Source organism: Rhea pennata, chromosome 36 (assembly GCF_028389875.1).
Source record: "Rhea pennata isolate bPtePen1 chromosome 36, bPtePen1.pri, whole genome shotgun sequence".
NCBI lineage: Eukaryota > Metazoa > Chordata > Aves > Rheiformes > Rheidae > Rhea > Rhea pennata.
The window spans coordinates 99,368-119,697 of record NC_084698.1 but is presented as its reverse complement, the minus strand read 5'-3'; the positions used below and the strand labels follow the sequence as shown (position 1 = coordinate 119,697).

General features: G+C 62.7%; 2 protein-coding genes across 2 annotated transcripts; one reads left to right on the top strand and one right to left on the bottom strand.

Annotated features, from left to right (window-relative positions):
* Positions 1-8,227: 8,227 nt before the first annotated feature.
* On the bottom strand, positions 8,228-11,080 carry LOC134152949 (toll-like receptor 13). The gene has a single exon (XM_062598709.1). The coding sequence runs from the start codon at positions 11,078-11,080 to the stop codon at positions 8,228-8,230; it is 2,853 nt and encodes a 950-aa protein (XP_062454693.1).
* A 1,065-nt stretch (positions 11,081-12,145) lies between these two features.
* On the top strand, positions 12,146-20,119 carry TMEM145 (transmembrane protein 145). Its single transcript, XM_062598708.1, has 15 exons — positions 12,146-12,262; positions 13,298-13,372; positions 13,453-13,530; positions 14,207-14,293; positions 14,383-14,484; positions 15,061-15,235; positions 15,813-15,884; positions 15,970-16,038; positions 16,104-16,184; positions 16,630-16,708; positions 17,132-17,225; positions 17,307-17,479; positions 17,953-18,073; positions 18,447-18,644; positions 19,040-20,119. Exons 1-15 carry the CDS (start codon positions 12,146-12,148, stop codon positions 19,265-19,267), a joined length of 1,749 nt encoding a protein of 582 aa, XP_062454692.1. The 3' UTR covers positions 19,268-20,119.
* The last annotated feature ends 211 nt before the right edge of the window (positions 20,120-20,330 follow it).

The following is a 20,330-nucleotide window of genomic DNA, read 5'->3' as shown; positions in this document are numbered from 1 at the left end:
GTAGGCTTTCCTCTCTTTCATAAGCTGTATGCGTTTGCTTGGGTGCTGCATCTGGTGGCTTCAGAAACCATCCCCCGGGTGCATCTAGAGAGCGCTATGCAGGACGGCTTAGCCGCTGCCGCAGTCGAGCTACAGAAATAAATGGACAGTGACATATTTGGGCCTAATTCTCTGTAGCTGCAGAGCAAATAAGAACCCCGGCCTCCAACGGAATGGGAATGCACGGAGAAAGATGAGCCACTGCGCTCTTTCTTGGAGCCAGGCACGGAAAACCGCAGCAGCCTAATCCTGATACTGATACCTTCTGATTATAATTGACTAAGCAGCGACACTGTCCCCTCGCATTTGTATCTGGCTCAGCCTCAGCTGGGCTGCGTGCCGACAGCCTCCGACAAGCTGCCGTGTGGGAATGCGAGAGCCAGGACAATGGGAACGAGACGGCAGGCTGCGGCCGTGGCTGCGCTGGACTGCAGCCAGGTTACGGAGGGAGGGATCCACGGGCCGCGGTGGCGACAAGGACGTTTCTTTTGTCACTTCTGCCTGCATGCTGAAGCAGCAGGAAGCTGAGCTGGGGGCAGGTTGGGGGAGAGGTAATGGTAGTCAGTGAGATTTACGTTTCCTTCAGTGGAAGGAGTCGGCCAGCGTGGAGAGCTCGCGCTCCGAAGCGGCTTGCTATTGTTTGGGCACGCAGTTAACTCTCCGCGGACCCACCAGTGGCTCGTCTCGGCCCGCCGAATCCACAGGCTGACGGCTCCCCGCTCCTGGGGCTGCCACGACAGCGCGGACAAGAGCTCTGCACGCAACAGCAAACCGTGTCAGAGGCCGGTGACGTTGGGGTCAGGATCTGCTCTGTCCCTGGGGGATGTTTCATCTGGTTTCTCAGGATCTGCTATATGCTGGGAATCCTCCTCCTCAGTGGGTGCCTCTGCAGCTTGCTTTAAAAAAAACAACACTTTTACAGCAGAAGGAAATTACTTTGTATGTGAGTGATGTTTTCTAACAAAACAATAATTTGCTGCAGAATTTTTCCAGAACATTTTTGATTTAACAGAGTTGTCAATGTTTCCAAAACGGTTGTGCAAATGGCTACAGGAGTTTTTTCCCTTTTGTGGGGAGGAGGAAAAGTCTATTTCTGAATAAAATTTCCCATGCCTTTGCCAAGGAAAGCTGCTCTGGTAACCAGCAGAGGGAGCATCCGACACAAGCAGTTTGTGGTTGGCCCTTGTTAGATGCCTCAGCCCTACAATTTACCACCTTCAGGAACTGGCGTGGAAGAGAATTGTTCCTTTCCATGTTGTGGCCAAAAAAGCAAACATATTAATGGTTTTGTCAGGTTTCAGCTCTTCTAGGTTTTTTTTATGCAATTCTCCCCGCACCCTTTAAGTATTTTATATCCACTTTATTGCTAGCAAAGACTTTTGTTTGAATCAGTGGGTGAGGATTGTAGCTTTAGTTATTCTTACTGTATGCTAATTGTTACATAATTACTAGCACTTATGAGTGCCACTAGTAATTTGGGCCCTGACTAGATCACAGTCAGGGCTACACATGTTGAGACACTGCTTAGTTAAGTTTTACCTCAGAAGTGAGTTTTGTTAGCAAAAAAAAAAAAAAAAAAAAGACAAAATACAAATAAAATATATCAATTATTCTTACCTATGTGATGTTTTGCCCTTTCTCCTTTATCAAGTATTCTTGCCTGTGTGATGTTTTGCCCTTTCTCCTTCCACTTTTTTCAACAGCTGTGGATTTATATTGTGGCCTCGAGGTTTTGACTGTAGCTGTAAGAAAGATGAATGTGTTCCCAAATGTGTCAAGACAAAAGAGTGCTGAAATGATTAGTATCGCAATGCCAGGGGCCGCCAGCCCTTGCACATTTTCAGTGGCTGTGACAGGATCACAGGCGTTGGGGACTGGGAGGCCTTTGCCCCTGCCCGTGGGAGTTCGGCGCAGGGCAGGCGGTTTGCGCAGCTGCTGCAGAGGAACAGGTTTAGCTGTGCTGTGTCGCTATTTAAGGTGCAGTGCAAAGGGGCTCAGGAGTTGCAGGGAGAGGCAGCTCTGCTCAGGAAGGAGACATTAGAGCTCGTGTGTGGCTGCGTATGCAATAGCTCTGTGCTGCCCGTTATGTTATTTTAAGGTGTTACTGGGATGAACAAGAGGGCACTGGCAGATTACCACCTTTGTCTTCGAAATGGTATGAATTGCCTGAAAGTGTAAACTCTTGTGGTAAAACAAGTGTCACAGTATGGTTCAAACCCCTCAAAGTTCTTCCTGCACACTGCGTACTTCCTGCCTTATCATTGCCAAGAAAGGATGTGTGCGTGCCTCAGAGCAAAACCTCCCCCCTTCCCTACACCAGCTGCTTGGGCTTTTGGGGCTGCCAGCCATGACACGAAAATACAGGCTTTGGGAGAGAGAGACCTAAGAAGGATGTTTCAGGATGTGAGCTCTTCCCAAACTCTCCACAGGGAAAGTGCTTCCCGCACAGGAACCTTGAGGGCTTTGCTGTCCTGGCTGCGGGACTTCACCATGGCAGGGTGGCACCTGAAGGTCCAGGAAGGTTCACCGCCACAATACCCAGACAGATGCATGCCACCGCGAGGGTGGGCCGCACCCCCGGCCGCGGAGAGCCAGATCTGTCTTACACAGAGGTGCAAACTTTACCCTTTTGGCAAGTTTCCCCGATCAAAACAGAAAGCGGAAGCTTCAGGGAGGCAAAAGAGAAATGCCTCAGCTCTGCTTGCTTCTGCCAGATGGTGCACCATTTGCGTGTCGCTGGTCTCCTCTCCACCTGCCCTCTTCACCTAGTTCTCTTGTAAAGTCACAGTTTCACTTCATTTTCTTCAAGGCTACCATTTCTGCCCGCTGTCTTTCAGGAAGTAGATGAACATCTCCTCAGACTGCACTTCCACCAAACTGGGGAATGAGAGAGACAAAGTGGGCCTTGCTGTCCTCTTTCATTTTTCTGAAAAAAAGAGAGAACTCTACTTGTTCCCACCACAGCTCCTCACCTCAGGATCCTCTCCTTCCTCATTTCCCAGCACCATCCTCTGACTAGAGAGCTTTCTTCCCCAGGGCTAGCACTCACAGACAGTATTGTGAGCCAAACTGATGTGTTAGGGATACGTAGCCAGGCATTTACCAGAGAACTGGAGGTGTGGGAATGTGGTTCCTTCTCTCAGCTGTGGGGCTGGCACAGTGGGAACCATGGCGTGGCTGCCCTCCCCACTGTGGGATCTCCTCAGCACTGGAGCCCCAATCCTAGGGCTCGGTATAGTCACAGCCCCCTAGGTGCTGGGGCTCCTGGGGGTGCCAGCCCTCCCAGCTCTGGGGCTTGGCAGGGTCAGTGCTCCCTCAGTGCTGGGGTTCCCAGCCCTGAGTCCTGCGGCTCAGCAGGATCACGGGCCCTTCAGTGCCAAGGCTCCCAGGGATGCTGGCCCTCCTGGTCCTGGGGCTCAGCAGGGTCACAGCCCCTTCGGTGCCAGGGTTCCTGGGGGTGCCGGCCCTCCCAGCTCTGCAGCTCAGCGGGGTTGCGGCCCCCTCGGTGTCAGGGTCCCTGGGGCTCGGCAAGGTTGCAGCCTTCTCAGCTCCCCGGAGCTTTGTCAGCCCGAACCCAATGCTACCGCTCACCTCAGAGGTGCGACGTCCTCTCCTCCTGCGCCCTCCCCCGCCCCGCCCCGCCACAGGCCTCTCAGCCAATCAGCGCGGGCGCCCCCAGGCCGCGGGCCAATCGGCGGGCAGCGCGGGAAACGCAAAAGCCCTCCCGCCGGGCTCGTGCCGCGGGCGGCTGCTGTTCAACGGCCGCGGCACGAGGGGCCGCTCTGGCGCGCGGCGGGGCAGGCCACGCCCACCGCGCGGGGAGGGGCGGGGCCTGGCGGACGGTTGGCCGCGGGCGGAGGTGGGGGGGGGCAACGAGGGGAAATGGGGACGTGGAGGGTGTTGGGGGCAATGGGGAGACGGGGGGACAAGGGAGCATTGGGGAGCAATGGGTATATGGGGGATGTTAGGGGGCAATGGGGGGAAATGGGGGAAAATGGGGACATGGGGGGAGATGGGGGAAATGTGTGTCCCTGGGACATGGGGGGCCCTGAAGATATTGGGGGCACCGGGGGGGGGGGAATGGAGGCTCCTGGAGATGTTGGGGGAGATCGGGGGAAATGGGGGTCCCTGGGGAGATGGGGGAAATGGGGGGCCCTGGGGATATTGGGAGTGTTGAGGGTGCAATGGGAGGCCATGGAGGCCACGGGGACACTGGGGGAGTAGAGAGGGTCCCTGGGACATTGGAAGAGTTGAGGGGAAATGAGGGTCACTGAGGATGCTGGGGACAACAGGATGAGAATGGGGGTTTATGGGGATCATGGAGACACTGGGGGAGTTGGGGGGCTGGGGACATTTGAGGTGTTGGGGGGAACCTGGGGGGTCCTGGGGACATTAGGGGTGCCTGAGGGGGCAGTGGGGGGCCATGGGGACATTGGGGGTTGCAGAGGGGTCTGTGGAGCATTGCGGGTATTGAGGTGGAAATGTGGCTCCCTGGAGGCCATAGGGACATAGGGGGGTGCTGGGAAGGGAAAATGAGGGTCCCTGGGAATGTCAGGGGGGTCTGGGAGTCCATAGGGATACTGGGGGTCTCAGAGGCAGAGGGAAACAGAGGGTCTCCAGGGATATCAGTGGTCTTTTGGGGAGAGCTGCTGAGACAGTGCCATTAATGAATTTTCTGTGATAGTTCCAAGAAATAAGTGTCTGATCTCTACACAAGTGACAGCACGAAGTGTCCTCCGGGAAGGGGTAAATAGGGAGAGGGCATGCGGAGGCTGTTTGGTGGGCAAGAGGGTTTTCAGAAAGCGGAGAGCTCTGCAGGAAAGGTTTTGCCATGGGCAGGGATGGGGGGTAGAAGGAGCTGGGGGGCAGAGGACTGGGCAGCGGTATTCAGGGAAGGATCTCTCTGGGGCCCCCCTCTCCCTTCCATCTCCTCTTCCCCACCACCAGCTACCCCCGTCCTGTTCCTCCACCAGGCTCAAACGCGCCCCTCTTCCCTAGGGTGCCTGGCACGGCGCAGGGTTCGAACCCCGCGTTAGGGAGGCGACCCACGCGGTTTGCACTGCACTGCCCCAAACTGCTGCTTCCGGAGACGGGCTCGTGCCTGCGGAGGACCTTTCCCGTCACTTCTCCCCTCGCCAACCTGTGCGCTTGCTAACGTCGCTGCCACCTTTCCCAGGGGCGCCGCCAACAGCATGGATCGCAGGAGCGGCGCCGACGCTGCCCCCCGCCTGCCTGCCGGTCCATGCAGCGCGGGGGCGAGGCCCGGCCGCGTCAAGCGCCGCAAAACCAGGCGGGAGCGCAACTCTGCCAAGTTTGGCCGGAGGGCCGTCGGGGCCGGGCGGCTGGAGCCCAGGCCCCTGCAGAGGCTGCCGCCGCCTCTCCGGGGCTGCCGCCACACTGGCCGGCCCTTCCGCAGCCCCGTTTCGGCCTCCAAGCCAGTCGTCATCACTCAGAACCGCCTCAGCCAGCACCTGGGCATGTTCAACAGGGAGGTGAAGTCCGTTAATATTGAGAGGCTGCTCAGCCCCTGCAATGGGCCAGAAACCGCCCCAGCCAGCCCCAGCAGGAAGGACGCCGGGATGGAGACGCAGCTGCAAGCTGACGTGCCGGCTGCTCCCAGCCCTGCTGCCGAGCCCTCGCTGCAACACCTCCCTGACGGGCAGCCGGGGACGGAGCATGGCAGCAGAGAGCCTCGGCCCGTCACCGCTCCTGCTGCCGAGGAATCAGTGCCAGGTCACCCTGAGCCCAGCGCCAGCCAAGCTGAAACGCCGCTGCCGCCGAGCGACAAGGAGAACGTGCCCCCACCGGGGCCGGAGCACGCGGCCGCTGGCCTGCCCTGGAGGGAGATAGCTTGCAAACTCCGAGCACTGCTCAGCCGCACACCGGCGTTTCCAGGACGCGACCTGGTCAGCGAGCGGCGTCGGACCATCCTCGCTGTCCTGCTTGACAGGCACCATGCCTACCCTGACCTCTCCATGCTGCTGGCCCACAAGACCCAGGCAGCGGAGGCTGCTCCACAAGGTCAGGGTGCCCAGCAGCACTGCTGGGAGCGGGGCAGGGGTGCATGAATCTGTGCAGGACCTGCGCCAGGGCGATCTTCCCAGAGCCGAGTCCTTCTTTCCCCACAGTGCACTTACCAGGCACCTGGCTCCCCGCGTCCCGGCCTGTTGTGTGGGGGTTTCCAACCGGAGCAGCCTTTGGGTTTTGCTCACGGCTCCCCACTTTCTCTCCCTTGCAGATCTCCGGAGCCTCAACACCCCGGAAGAGGAGCTGCTCTTCACTATGGGGTTGAGCAGCAGCAGGAACTCTGAGCCAGATGCTCCTGGGAAGCGGAGAAGGAGCAGGGGCCTGCCATCTGCCTGTGGCTGCACCCCCAGCCCCCCGCAAACAGTCTTGAACAGGGTGAGTAGCCTTCCTGCCCGGAAAGCTGCCTTCCCTGCCCTGGAGTGGGGAAGGTGTCACTCCATTCAGCTCTCCCCTGCTGCTGGGAACTGGACCAGGGCTGGCTGCAGCGGTGCAGGAGGCAGCTTGGGTGGCCGGTCCGGCCTCACTGGGCTTCATTAATACTTGGCATCCGTCCACACAGAGCCGTTTCCCCTGGACTCCGGGGAACGAAGAGGTGGGAGGTGAGCACCCGGAGAGCCCTGCCACAGTCTTCTGCATCCATGGAGAGAGGAGGTCAGCCTGCAGGGCATCCCCACCAGGGCTGGAGGCGTTCGGCCGGCCTGCGAGAGCACTGCCCCGCGGCGAGTTCTTGCCTCACTCTGCCAGTTTCCCCCCGCTGGAGGGGCCAGGTCTCCTGTGCAGGGCTGTGCCTGGAGCAGCTCCGCGTTGCAGGGCTTCCATGGGGCCTGCTTGCAGGTCCAGGACGTGGCCGGCAAAAACCCTCATGGGCTTTGGAGAGGACGCTGCGGAGGAATGCAGCTGGAGCCACAAGCTGCCTCTCGCAGCGGGCAACGTGGGCCTGAACAGCACAAGCCCACTCGGCCTTTCCTTGGCTGGGCCACAGAAGTATGGCTTGAGCCGGCGTCCTGCAACAGAGCCTTGCACTTCCCAGCACCTGGACTTGGGACCCCGCCCCACACGCAGGGCTGCCCCGGCCCCACGGACCTCCGTCGATGTCCTCGGAAGCGCTTGGAGCTCCAGCACCTTTGAGCGTCCTGAGCACCGGCTTCCAGGTGTCCCGGGCTGGCCCCGCTCCGTGCACCAGCCCGCGTCCCGGGAGCTCTGCCCTCAGCATGGCTCCTGCTTGCCATGGCCGGACCATCCCCTTGAGGTGCCTGTGCCCTGCTGGGAGACGCGTGAGCCGGGCCACCAGAGGCTGCCAGCACCCGCCCAGCCTGGAGTCAGCTGTTGGAAGCACCAGGACAGCTCGGACAGCTACCAGCCGTGGGACCGCAAAGCCTGGGAGGTGCCCGAGACAGGGCCCAGCAGGAGCTGGCTGGGCCCAGATGATGCTGAGCAGCTCCGTGCACTCCAGTGCCTGCCCATGTCCTTCTTTCCCCCCTCAGAGGTGCTGGAGAGGGGCTGCTCTCCAGCTTCCCAGGCACATGGACACCATCAGGACTACTCCAGCCCTGAGGCCTGGGTCTTCCCCCGCATGAAGCTGTACTGAGGCCCGCTGTGGCAAAAGGAGCAGCGAGGCGAGCAGCTGTGGAAGCCGGCGTTTTATTGTGGCGCGGGCCAGTGTCGCACCGCGAGCCGAGGAGCTTCACCCAGAGTCGGGGCCGGCACTTGGCCCCCAGCGCGCTGCCTGCAGCCTCCCTCCCCTCCTGCAGCCTCCCTCCCCTCCTGCTGCCGCGTGCTCAATAAAGGCTGTTTCTCCCGAGGGTGGCATTGCCGGCCCTTCCTCCCGGCTGCGCCGGCTGCCTCCTCCGGGCAGTGGGACTTAATCCAGACGGCTCTGTGTGTCCCCGCGGGGCCTCGGGGAAGCCCTGACGGCTCCCCAGCAAGGCCCAGGCCCAGCCCTGGCTCTGCCACCGTCGTTAAGGTCTGTGGGATCCCAGGGAATGCTGAAGCACAGTGTAACGGCAGTTAGCACCGCCCGGCCTGCGGCATCCCACGCCCTTCCTTGGTGTGTCCACTCAGCCTGCTCTGAATCCCCGGCCTGGGAGCAGGATGCTTTCTGGGGGGGGGAGATGGAGGCTGCAAAGCAAGGAGGAGGAAGGCTTTGGACTGCCTCTGCTGCCTACAGCAGCTTCTCTTCCTGCCCAAAGTCCTCCTCCTCTTCCTCCATGTAGTTGCTCTTCAGGGCCTTTTTAAGCTTCATCCAGAAGAGCTTCTGGGCCTCGGGCTGTGGAGGCCAGCTGAGGTAGGTCTTCTTCAGCATCACCTTCCGCATGCGGTGGTAGGCAGAGAGCTCCGCGTTGGGGATGGCCTCCAGGAAGACCAGGACCAGCACGTCCTTGAGCTCATCAAAGAGGCGGTAGCTGGCCAGCTGGATCTCCAGGGAGCACCACTCGCTCTGCAGGTAGCTGCGGCTGATGATGCAGATGGTCTTGCGGCTGTTGTAGATGCTGTCCACAATGTTGTCGATGATGCTCCTCCCGGGCCTAAAGTCACGGTGGTGGAGGCAGAGGCGGAAAGAGCCCCGGCCGCTGCCCTGCTCCAGGTTGGGCACCAGCTCCTGCAGCACCCAGCTCTCGTCGGCCGAGTTGTAGGAGATGAAGCTGTCGTACCGGTACTTCTCCTTGTCCTGCCGCCACCAGCGCTCATTCACCCAGCAGCGGAGGATGTAGAAGTGGTACTTGAGGTGCCAGTAGGCCCGGTGGTAGAGCAGCGGCAGCACCATGAGGAGCAGCAGCGCTGGCGCCGTGCCCAAGAACAGGTAGAGCCCGACGTCCAGGAAGCAGACGTGCGTGTCAAAGCTGTACACGTAGGCTGGCTGCTGCCGTGAGTCGCAGGTGTAATTGTAGAGGTACACCACCTGCACCTGGCTGTTGTTCAGCCACGTCTGGAACCAAGTGTTCTCGCAATTGCAGCTCAGTGGACATTTGCGCAAGTCCAGGTAGCGCAGGGCTCTCAGCCGCTGGGCCACGCTCTGGTTGACCGTCTGCAGCTCGTTCTTGGCCAGCCTCAGTGTCTTCAAGCGGCTGAGGTTGCCGAAGACCTCCAGCGTCAGGGAGTGGAGCCCCACGTTCTCCAGGTCCAGGGACTCCAGGCTGGTGAGGTTTTTGAAGATGCCCGGTGGCAAGTCCTGCATCCCATTGTTGCTGTCCGCCAGTGTCAGGTACTGCAACTGGGCCAGGTCATCGAAGATGTCAGAGGGGATGGAGAGCAGCTTGTTCTGCGACAGGAAGAGGGTGCGCAGGGCCGTGAGGCCCTGGAAGAACTTGTGGGGGATGATTTTGAGGCCGTAGGGCTGCTGGGCCTGCAGCTTGAGATCGTAGAGCTGATGCAGGTACATGAACGGGGGCTGCTGGCTTTGCTGCTTTGTGATGTACTGCAGTTTGTTGCCCTTCAGATCCAGCACCTCTAAGGTGGCCTGCACTGGGCCGAAGATGTCACTGCTGATCTCCTGGATGTGATTGCCATCCAGGTAGAGCTTACGGAGGCTGTGCAGCCCCTGGAAGGACTTGTCTGTCAAGTGCCGGATGTTGTTACCCCCCAGGTCCAGCGTCTGGAGCTGACTCAGGTTGCTGAAGACATTGGAGAAGAGGACAGAGACATGGTTGTTGCGGAGGTTGAGCATCTGGAGCTGGCCCAGGCCAGTGAAGCTGGTCTGGTAGAGGTCGGTGAGGAGATTGTTGTCGAGCCGCAGCTCGGTGAGGTTGTGCAGGCCCTGGAGCGCGCCCTTCTGCAGGTCGGCAATGTTGTTGATGTTGAGGTGCAGGACGCGGAGGCTGGGGGCGTAGCCGAAGGCACGGCGGCCGACCATCAGGATGCGGTTGAAGCGGAAGGAGATGTTGTAGAGGCGAGGCAGTTGCGCACCCGCCTCGCAGGACTGCAGGCGTTTCAGGAGGTTGTGCTCCACCACCAGGCTCTGCAGCGCCTGCTGCTGCCTCCGGCTCAGCAGCTCCCCCACGCACCCCACGGAGTGCATCTCGTTCCATGAGAGGTCCAGGGTGCCGAAGTGTGGGCACGGGGCGAAAGCGCCCTTCCGCAAGGCACGGATCCCGTTCCGTTGCAGCTGGAGCTGCCTCAGCCCGGCGCCCTGCAAGTGCCGGCACACCTGGCTCACGCTCTCGTTGCCCAGCCTCAGGCCGGAGAAGTCCACGCTGCGGGGCCTCACGTCGGAGACATTCAGCAGGCGGAAGATGTCCAGGGGGTTCCCCAGCAGCTGGAGCCGGCTGAGGTTCTGGAAGCGGACCTGGGCGAAGGACTGCACGTCGGAGATGTTGTTGTAGGACAGATCGAGCACCTTGACGTGGTGCAGAAGGTCGGGGCTGGCGCCGCTGACGCCCACCAGCGAGTTGTTGCAGAGGCGCAGGGTGCGCAGCGACGGGGGCAGGCGGGGGCCGGGCTCCAGCGACGTCAGGTTGTTTTTGCACACGTCCAGGTCCCGGAGCCGTGGCAGGTGCTGCACACTGCCGGCCACCTCGCGGAAGCTCTGCAGGCGGTTGTTGCAGAGGAGCAGGGAGCGCAGGCTGGCCAGTGGCTGGAAGGCGCCGGGGCCCAGGGTGCTGAGCAGGTTGTGGTGCAGCAGCAGGCGGGAGAGGTTGGTGAGCCCTTGGAAGGCGCCCTTGGTCAGGCTGGCCAGGCAGTTGTGGGACAGGTCGAGCGTGGCCAGCACGCCGAGGTCCGCGAAGGCCCCCTGCTCCACCGTCCGTAGCTGGTTGAAGGCCAGGTCGAGGCGGCGCAGCTGGGTCAGGTGGGCCAGGGCGCGGGGCGGCAGGCGGCGGATGGCGTTGTGCGAGACGTTGAGGGCCGTGGTGCTGGGCGGCAGGTCGCTCACGGCGCTGCCGATGTCCTGCACGAAGCGCTGGATGCAGCGGAAGCTGCCGGCGTCCTGCGCCGACTGGATGCAGTTCCGGAAACCGTAGCCCCAGCTCCCTGGTGTGCCCAGCAACGCCAGGACCCATGGCACCAGGAGGGGACACATCCTGCCCCACGCCATGGAACGACGGGCCTGCCTCAGTCTGTCGCACCCCCGCGCCGGGCCAGGGGGCACCGGGGCGCTGCGCGGGCTGGGGGCCCGGACGCCTGGGCCCCGCGCCGGGCACGCCACGGTCCTGCACAGGGCTGGGGCCCGGAGGCCTGGGCCCCACGCCGGGGAGCGGAGCTGCGCAGTGCCTACCTCTCCGGCCGGACGCCGCAGGCTCTCTGACCCTCTTGCTCAGCCGCACCAGCCGTGGGAGGTGGAAAAGGGAAGCTTGGGGGTATCACTTTCCGTTGCAGCCGCCCACCGTGTGGGGCTTCGGGAGCCGGGACGCCCCGGAGCCCGGGGGGGACCGTGGGCTGGGAGATCCGGGGCAGCGAGGGTGGGCGCCGGACCCCATGGCCTCGGCACGGCGGCAGTGTGCCAGCGGGGGGGGTCCCGGCCCGCGGCTCCCCCGGGGCCCCAGCTGCTACTTTCGCTTCCTCTCCTGTCTCCCGCAGGGCCCCCCCCCCAGTTGCCAGTGGCAAGACATGGGTTCCTCCTGCCCCCTTGCCACACGTCTGGACTGGGTTGTACTGGGAGGAGGGCTCTGGGTTATACTGGGTTATTCTGAGGGGAGGGCACTGGGTTGCATTAGGTTATACTGGGAGGATGGTGCTGGGTTGCACTGTGTTATACTTGGAGAGTGGCACTGGGTTGCATAGGGTTATACTGGGAGGAGGGCACTGAGTTATACTGGGCTGTGCTGTGTTATACTGGGAGAAGGGTGCTGGGCTAGTGTGGTCCCTTGGACTGTCTCACCTGCCAGTACCCCTGCCGTACTGGGGAGGAGGGGCGCTGGTTCTGGAGAGGACGGTGCCGGTACCCGGGAGCGGTGCCGGGGAGAGGGGGCAGTGCCAAGGGGCGGTGCCGGTACCGACACCGGTGGGGGGGCGGTGCCAAGGGGCGGTGCCGGTACCGGCACCGGGGGGGGGGGGGCGGTGCCGGTGCCAGGGGGCGGTGCCGGTGCCGCGCCCGGGAGCGCGCACGGCGGCTGCGGCTGCGGCTGCGGTCGGGGCGCGGGCGGCGATGGGGCTGCGGCCGCCGCGGCGCGACCCCGCGCTGCTCCCGCTCCCGCTCCTGCTCCTGCTGCTGCCCGCCGGCGCCGGCGCCAAGTACGTCCGCGGCAACATCAGCACCAAGGAGGTGAGCCGGGCCGGGCCGAACCGGGCCGCGCTACACCAGCGCCCCCTTTGCACCGGGACCCCCGTTTTACACCGATCCCCCCCTCCCTGCTTTGCACTGGGGCCTCCTTAGCACCGAAACCCCCTCTCCGTTTTGCACCCCCCCCTCGTTGAACCGGGACCCCCGCCCCACTTTGCGCCGCCCCCCGGCTTTGCACCATCCCCTTTGGCACCGGGGCCCGGTTTTACTCCGGACGTCCCCATTTCCCCGGGCCCCCCTCCCCACTTTGCCCCTAGTGCCTCTCCATGTGCTGGGAGGGGTGCCCTGGAGAGCTCTGGGCAGGGGCGCTGAGTGGACTGGGCAGGGGAAGATGGGGGGTATGGGTGGGCACTGGCAGCACTGGGCAGACTGGGAGGGCGGCAGCTTTGGTGGGAATCTCCAGCCCTGGGAGCCCCCTTACCCCCATGGTGCGTTTTGGTGTGAAACCTTGCAAAATGGGGCCAGACCCTCCCCATCCTGGCTTCTCTGGATGCAGGGCCCGGTTGGGGGCGGGGGGGCAATGTGGGGCTGGGGGTGTCCTGGGGGATGTGGGGGGCAATGTGGGGCTGGGGGGGGGCAGGGGAGGGAACCCCCACACCCCTCATCTTCCCTTCACCATTCTCGGCTCTTTCCCGGGCCTACTTGGCCCGTTGCCTTGGAAACCCGGAGCAGGGCCGTTGCCATGGCAATGGCGGGATGTGAGGGTCGTGGGGATGGTGGTGCCCCCACAGGCACCACCATGTCACCCCCCTCTGGGTGCCCCAGGCCTGGGCCATGCTAGGAGGCCGCGTTGCCATGACCACAGAAGGATCGGGTGGCACCCGGACGCCTGGGCCCCCTGCGCTGGGGGTGGGGGCGGATGCCTGAGTCCCCAGGGTGCAGTGGGGAGGAGTGCAGGTACACCCCCCCGGACACCTGGGTCCCCAGGCAGTGGGGTCTGTGGGTGAGAGCAGCAGTGACCGCGCGGGGCTGCCAGGGTCTCGGCCATCCCTAAGCCCCCTCTCCCACCCCCCCCAGGACTGGGTGTTCCTGACCCGCTTCTGCTTTCTGTCCGACTACGGGCGCCTGGATTTCCGGTTCAGATACCCGGAGGTGAGTGCCAGGCCTGCTCCCCAGCCCAGATGCCTGGGTCCCCACTGCCCAGCTAACCCCCCTCCCATGCCCCCTCCCAGGCTAAGTGCTGCGAAAACATCCTGCTCTACTTCGACGACCCCTCGCAATGGCCTGCAGTCTACAAGAAGGGCAACAAGGTGGGGTTGGGGGTGCCTTGGGGTCTGGGACCTGCATTGGGATCTGAGCATAAACTGGCAACGAGCAGGGTCCAGGAGTGCTTTGGGGTCTCGGGGTGTGTTGGGGATGAACAGGGTCTGGGGGTACGTTGGGATCTGGGGGTGCATTGGGGATGAGCAGGGTCTGGGGGTGCATTGGGATCTGAGGGCACGTTGGGTGCTGGGGGTGCATTGGAGGTCTGGGGGGGTGATAGAGTCTGAGGTGGAATTTTGGGGTGCGTTGGGGTCTCTACACTGTGCCTTGGCGGTCCAGGCACACACTGTGAGTGGGCTGGGTGATACTGGGAGCAGAGAGAGTGATATTCGGAGGAGGGGTTTTACTGAGAGGGGATGTGATATTGGAGCACGTATTGGAGGGGTGATAGTGAGAATGGGGGGGTTATACTGGGAGGGGGATTGTACTGGAGGGTGTTATACTGGTGCACATATGGGAGGATGATACTGGGAGAGGAGGTTATACTGGGAGGAAGGTGATACTGGTGCACGTATGGGGGCAATACCGGGAGAGGGGGTTATACTGGGAGGAAAGTGATGCTGGTGCATGTATGGGGGGCACAGGGTCTCGGCATCTCTTGGGGGTGTCTGCGCTGGCTGGGGTGGGGGGTCCTGTGCCCACTCCCCATGCCCCCCCACTCAGGACTGCCTGGCAAAGGAGTCGGTGATCCGGCCAGAGAACAACCAGGTCATCAACCTGACCACGGCCTATGCCTGGTCAGGCTGCCAGGTGGGCCGGGGTCCGGGGGGGGGGGGGGGTTCATAGGGTCCCAAGGGGGCTGTGGCACTGACCGGCCCCATGTCACCCCCCTGGCACAGGTGCTGCTACAGGACTCGGTGCGGTACCTGAGCTGCGCCAGCGGCCGCAGCTTCCGCTCCGTGCGTGAGCGCTGGTGGTACGTGGCCCTCAGCAAGTGTGGGGTGAGTTGCCCCGGCCCGGCATCCGCCTCGGCCTCATCCTCATTTTCATCATCCCCATCTTCATTGCCATACCTGTCTCTGTCCCCACCTTCCCCATCCCTGTCTTTGCCTTCTTCCTCATCCCTTTCTCCTCATCATCCTGTTCTCTTCTTCATCTTCATCCATTCATCCTCATCTTCCTTGTCCTTATCCTCATCTGCTTCATCCCCTTCCTCATTCCTTCGTCTTCATCCTCATCCACATCATCCCATCACCTTCATCGTCATCATTCTTGTCACTCTCCTGATCCCTGTTGTCATCCTCATCTTCATCTGTTCCTCCTCGTCCGCTTCATCCCCTTCCTCACCTTCATCCCTTCATCTTTGTCCCTATCCTCCTTGTCTCATTGTCTTCATCCTCATCATCCTCCTTGTCCCATCGTCTTCTTCCTCATCATCTTTGTCCTCATCATCCTCCTGATCCCCATCCTCCTCCTCACCAGCTTTATCCCCTTCCTCATCACCCTCCTGATCCTTGTCCTCCTCACCTTCGTCCTCATCCCATTCTCTTCTTTGTACTCCTCATCCTCCTCATCAGCTTTCCCTTCCTCATCTTCATCGCTTCATCTTCGTCCTCGTCGCCCTCCGGATGGCCGTGCTCATATCCGTTGCGGCCCCGGCCCCGCAGGGCGACGGGCTGCAGCTGGAGTACGAGATGGTGCTCACCAACGGGAAATCCTTCTGGACCCGGCACTTCTCTGCTGACGAGTTCGGTGCGGCCTCGGCCCGGGCTGGGGGGGTCTATAAGGGGGAGGGGGGCGGTGGGGTGGAAACCAGGGGTCTGCAATGCAGGGGGGTAATTATGGGTTGGGGGCTGCAAAGGGGGGGTAACAGTGGGGTGGAAAACAGGGGTCTGCAATGCAGGGGGGGTAATTGCAGGTCAGGGGGCTGCAATGGGGGGCTAACAGTGGGGTGGAAACGGGATCTGCAAAGCAGGGGGGTAATTGTAGGTCAGGGGGCTGCAGTGGAGGTGACTGTGGGGTGGGGGGTTGCAATGTGGAGGGGTAATTGTGGGTCAGGGGGCTGCAATGGGGGGTAACTGGGGTGGAAACCAGGGGTCTGCAATGCAGGGGGGTAATTATGGGTCAGGGGGCTGCAATAGGGTAACTGTGGGGTGGGGGGTTGCAATGCAGGGGGGTAGGTAATTTGGGTTGGGGGATGCAATGAGGGGTAATGTTGGGGTGGGGGGTTGCAATGCAGGGGGGTAATTGTGGATTGGGGGCTGCAATGGGGGGTAACAGTGGGGCAAAGAGGTGAGTCCCAAGCCTCCTGCATGTCCACCCTCCCCAGGCATTCTGGAGACGGACATCACCTTCCTTCTCATCTTCATCCTCATCTTCCTTGTCTCCTGCTACTTCGGCTGTGAGTGGGGGCCGGGGGGGCTGCTCTGAGCGGGGGAGTCCTGGTGTTGCCAGGAGGGCTCCCCTGACAACCGCCCCCCCCCCAGACCTGCTGAAGGGCCGGCAGCTGCTGCACACCACCTACAAGATGTTCATGGCGGCGGGCGGCGTGGAGGGTGAGTGGGGGGCATGGGTGACTGGGGGGGCCAGGGGGCCCGGCTCACCCCTCCTCTGCCCCCAGTGCTCAGCCTGCTCCTCTGCTGCGGCTACTGGGGCCAGTACGCCTGCGACGGCGTGGGCAACACCAGCCTCAAGATCCTGGGTAGGCGCATGGTGCTGCATGTGCACGTGGCTCCTTGTGCACCACGTGTGAGCGTGGCTCGTATGCACAGCACTGCACGCGCGCGTGGCTTCTCATGCACCACATACAAGTGTGGCTCCCATGCATGGTGCATGCGCGCAGCTCTTCGTGCACCGCGTACGAGTGTGGCTCCTGTACACAGCATTGCATGCGGCTCCCCGTGTACTGCATGCAATCGTGGCTCCTGTGCATGGTGCTGTGCGTGCACATGCAGCTCCTGTGCACAGCGCTTCACGCACGTGTAGCTCCTCATGCACCACGTGCAAGCATGGCTGCTGTGCACAGTGCTGCACATGTGGCTCCTCCTGCACCGCGTATGCGTGTGGCTGCCGAGCACAGCTGTGCTGGTGCGCGTGCGGGTGCGAGGCCGTGTGCGCGCCGTGCCCAGCCGCCCTCTCGCCCCCAGCCAAGCTGCTGTTCTCCGTCAGCTTCCTCATCTTCCTGCTGATGCTGATTCTGCTGGGAAAGGGCTTCACTGTCACGAGGTACCAGGGGGCCGCGGGCACGTGGGGCGGGGAAGGGCCGTGGGGCAGCTTCAGGGGTGTGGGAGCAGCCGTGGGGTGCTGGGGACAGCTATGGAGTGCTGGGGTGGGCTATGGGGTAGCCCTATGGTACAGGGAATGGCTGTGGCTTGGCTGTGGGGCACAGAAGCCAGCAGGGGACAGCTATGGGGCAGAGGGCACAGCTATGGGGCAGCTATGTGGTGCAGGGAACAGCTCTGGGGTGGCTGTGGGGCTCAGGGGCACTAGGGGATGGCCATAGGGGCGGAGGGACCGTCTGTGGGGCAGCCCTAGGGTGCAAGGGCCAGCCGTGGGGCAGCTCTGGGGCATGGGGACAGAGGCCACGTGGTGCCACCCGGGTGGCCGTGGGGCGGGCCGTGGGGTGCCCCGCTGACGGCGCTCACCCAGGGGCCGCATCAGCCACACGGGCTCGGTGAAGCTCTCAGTCTACATGACGCTCTACTCCATCACCCACGTGGTGCTGCTCATCTACGAGGCCGAGGTGAGCGGCGCCGTGGGGCCGCGCTGTGGGGCGGCGCCGTGGGGCCACCTGGGCCCCGCTGACGCCCGGGGCGCCGGGCAGTTCTTTGACCCCGCACAGGTGCTGTACACCTACGAGTCGCCGGCCGGCTACGGGCTCATCGCCCTGCAGTTCCTGGCCTACGTGTGGTTCTGCTACGCCATCCTCATCACCCTCAAGCAGTTCCCCGAGAAGCAGCCCTTCTACGTGCCCTTCTTCGCTGCCTACACGCTCTGGTGAGCGCACGAGGGCGGGCACGGGCCTGCGCCGCCGCGGGAGCGTCGCACGGGGCTTCTGAGTGCACCGCAGCGTGGGTGTGCACGGGGCTGGGGTTTGCACAGGGATTCATGGCAAGATGGGTGTGCACGGGGCTGGGGTTTGCACGGGGATTCATGGCAGGCCGGGTTTGCACAGGGCTGGGATTTGCAAGACAGGATGGTTTGCATGGGGCTGGGGTTTGCATGGGGTTGCATAGCGGAATGTATATGCATGGGGCCTGAGCAACAGAACAGGTGTGCAAGGGGCAGGGGCTTGCACAAGGGGTGCAGGCATGCAGGAGGGCGTGCAGGTTTCCGCAGGGTTTGCACAAGGACACAGGCGGGCACTAGGGCATGCACAAGGCTGTGCAGGCTCGCCTGGAGTGCACGAGGACACAGGCGTGCATGAGGGTGTGCATGAGGGCGCGCACGAGCGTGCTGCTGGCCCCCAGGTTCTTTGCGGTGCCGGTGACGGCGCTGATCGCCAACTTCGGGATCCCCAAGTGGGCACGGGAGAAGATCGTCAACGGGATCCAGCTGGGAATCCACCTCTACGCCCATGCCGTCTTCCTGGTGAGCACCCCTTGCCCCACGGAGCCCCCTGGCCCCACAGGGCATCCTGCACCCCACAGAGCCCCCCTGCCCATGCCCCCTCCCTGGGGAGCCTCCAGCCCCCTGTGTGACCCTCTTGCAGTGACTGCCCTGATCCATGGGGTGCCCCAATCTGTGGGGTGCCCTGAACTGCAGGGCACCCCGCTCCATAGGGTGCCCCAAAGAATGGGGCACCCCAAACCGTGGGCACCCTGACCCACAGGACACTGATCTATGGGTGACCCAAACCCTGGAGTGCCCCAATGCCTGGGACACCCTCATCCGTGGGAGACCCTGACCCATAGGGCACCCTGATCCCTATGACCCCCAACCCACAGCAACCCCCGTCCCCCAGGTGATGACGCGGCCCTCGGCAGCCAACAAGAACTTCCCCTACCACGTGCGGACCTCACAGATCGGCATCGTGGAGGAGGGGGCAGTGGGCGCCAAGTTCCCCCACCATGTCTACGGCAACGTCACCTTCATCAGCGACTCCGTGCCCAACTTCACCGAGCTCTTCTCCATCCCCCACGGCCCTGGCGGTCCCGCCACCGTGAGTTGGGGCCCTGGAACGGAGGGGTCTCCAAGACCTCGGGGTCCTGCAGCTGCCTGCGCTTCCCTCAACCTTGGAGTCCTGCAGCTGGATGGAGATGTGCCCCATAGCTATCCCCTCTCCAAGGTGGAGAGGGTCCCCCTAATCTTGGGGTCCTGCAGCTGTATAGGGACCCTCAAACCTCAGGGACCTGCAGATGGAGGGGGACCCCTATAGCTATCCTTGCCCTGGGATAAATGGGTCTCACTAATCTTGGGGTCCTACATCTGGGTGGGGACCCCCGTAGCTGTCCCAGCCGCAAAAATGGTGGCAGTCCTTCCCAACCAGCTGTGCCCCCCCCCCCCAGCATGGGACCGGGACCCCCACCATGCTGGCATCTGTGTCCCTCCTGGCAGGCACGGAAGCAGATAGAGGAGACACCGGCAGCAGCACGGGGCCCCCCCGACGGGCGCGTGGTGACGACAGCAGAGCCAGGCCCCCCCTCCCGGGCACCTCCCAAGGGTGTGGGGCTGGGGGGCGAGGGCCTGCGCCCCCCCTGCCAGCTGCAGGCACCCCAGGTGGCCGCCCCCAATGGCTACACCGAGTATTTCAGCATGCACACAGCGGGGGGGCGGCACTTGTAGTCCCCTGCCACTGCGGGCCTGTGCCCTGCCCCACAGCTGTCACGGGGGGGCCCCAAGTCCTGTCCCATGGGGTCCCTGAATCCTGCCCCATTGGGACCCCCAAGTCCTGCCCCATGGGGCCCCAAGTCCTTTCTCATGGGGTTCTCAGATCCTGTCCCACAGGGCCCCCAAATCCTGTCCCGCAGGGTCTTTGGATCCTGTTCCAGTGGGACCCCCAGATCCTGCCCCACAGGTCCCCATGTCCTGTCCCACAGGGTCCCTGAATCCTGCTTCAGTGGGACCTAAAATCCTGCCCTGAGGGGCCCCCAACTCCTGTCACATGGGGTCCTTGGATCCTGCCCCAGTGGGACCCCAACTCCTGTCCAATAGACTCCCTGAATCCTGCCCCAGTGAGATCCCAGATCTTCCCCTTTGAGGCCCCCAGATTCTGCCCCTTTGGGACCCCCAAGTCCTACCCCATGAGGTCCTTGAATCCTGCCCCCAGAGACCCCCAAGTCCTCCTCCACTGCGATCCCCAAATCCAGACCGATGGGATCTCCAGTGATGCCCTGCTGGGACCCCAAATCCTGCTGCAAGGGATCTCTGATTCCTGCCCCATGGGACCTGCAATTCCTGCCCAGTAGGACCCCAAATCCTGCCCCAGTGGGATCATCTCTGCTCCCCAGGAAGCTCCCAGCCCTCAGGCAGGTGAATGTGGGGCTCCCCATTCCCCCCATATGGGGGAGAGGTTCAGCTCTCTTGTCCCCCCTTTCATCCCCTCCACCCCAGGTTGCAATAGGGCAAGGTCTGCCCCCTCCCCCCCCATTTCTGAAGAGAAAGATTTTGCCAAAATAAAGAGGATTCTCGTGTTTCTATGGGGCTGTGGAGTGAGTGCGGGGGTGGGGGGCTGGGACACCGGACCAGGGAACCATGGCATGGGGGGGCCCGGACGCTGGGGCCCCTGGGGGTGGGTGGGGCAGAGCAGGGAGGTCTGTGGGGTTGAGGGGCTGGGACCTGGGGAGGATCCCGGAGCGTCAGGACATGGGGTTGTCCGTGGGGCTGGGACACGGGTGGGGGGGACCGT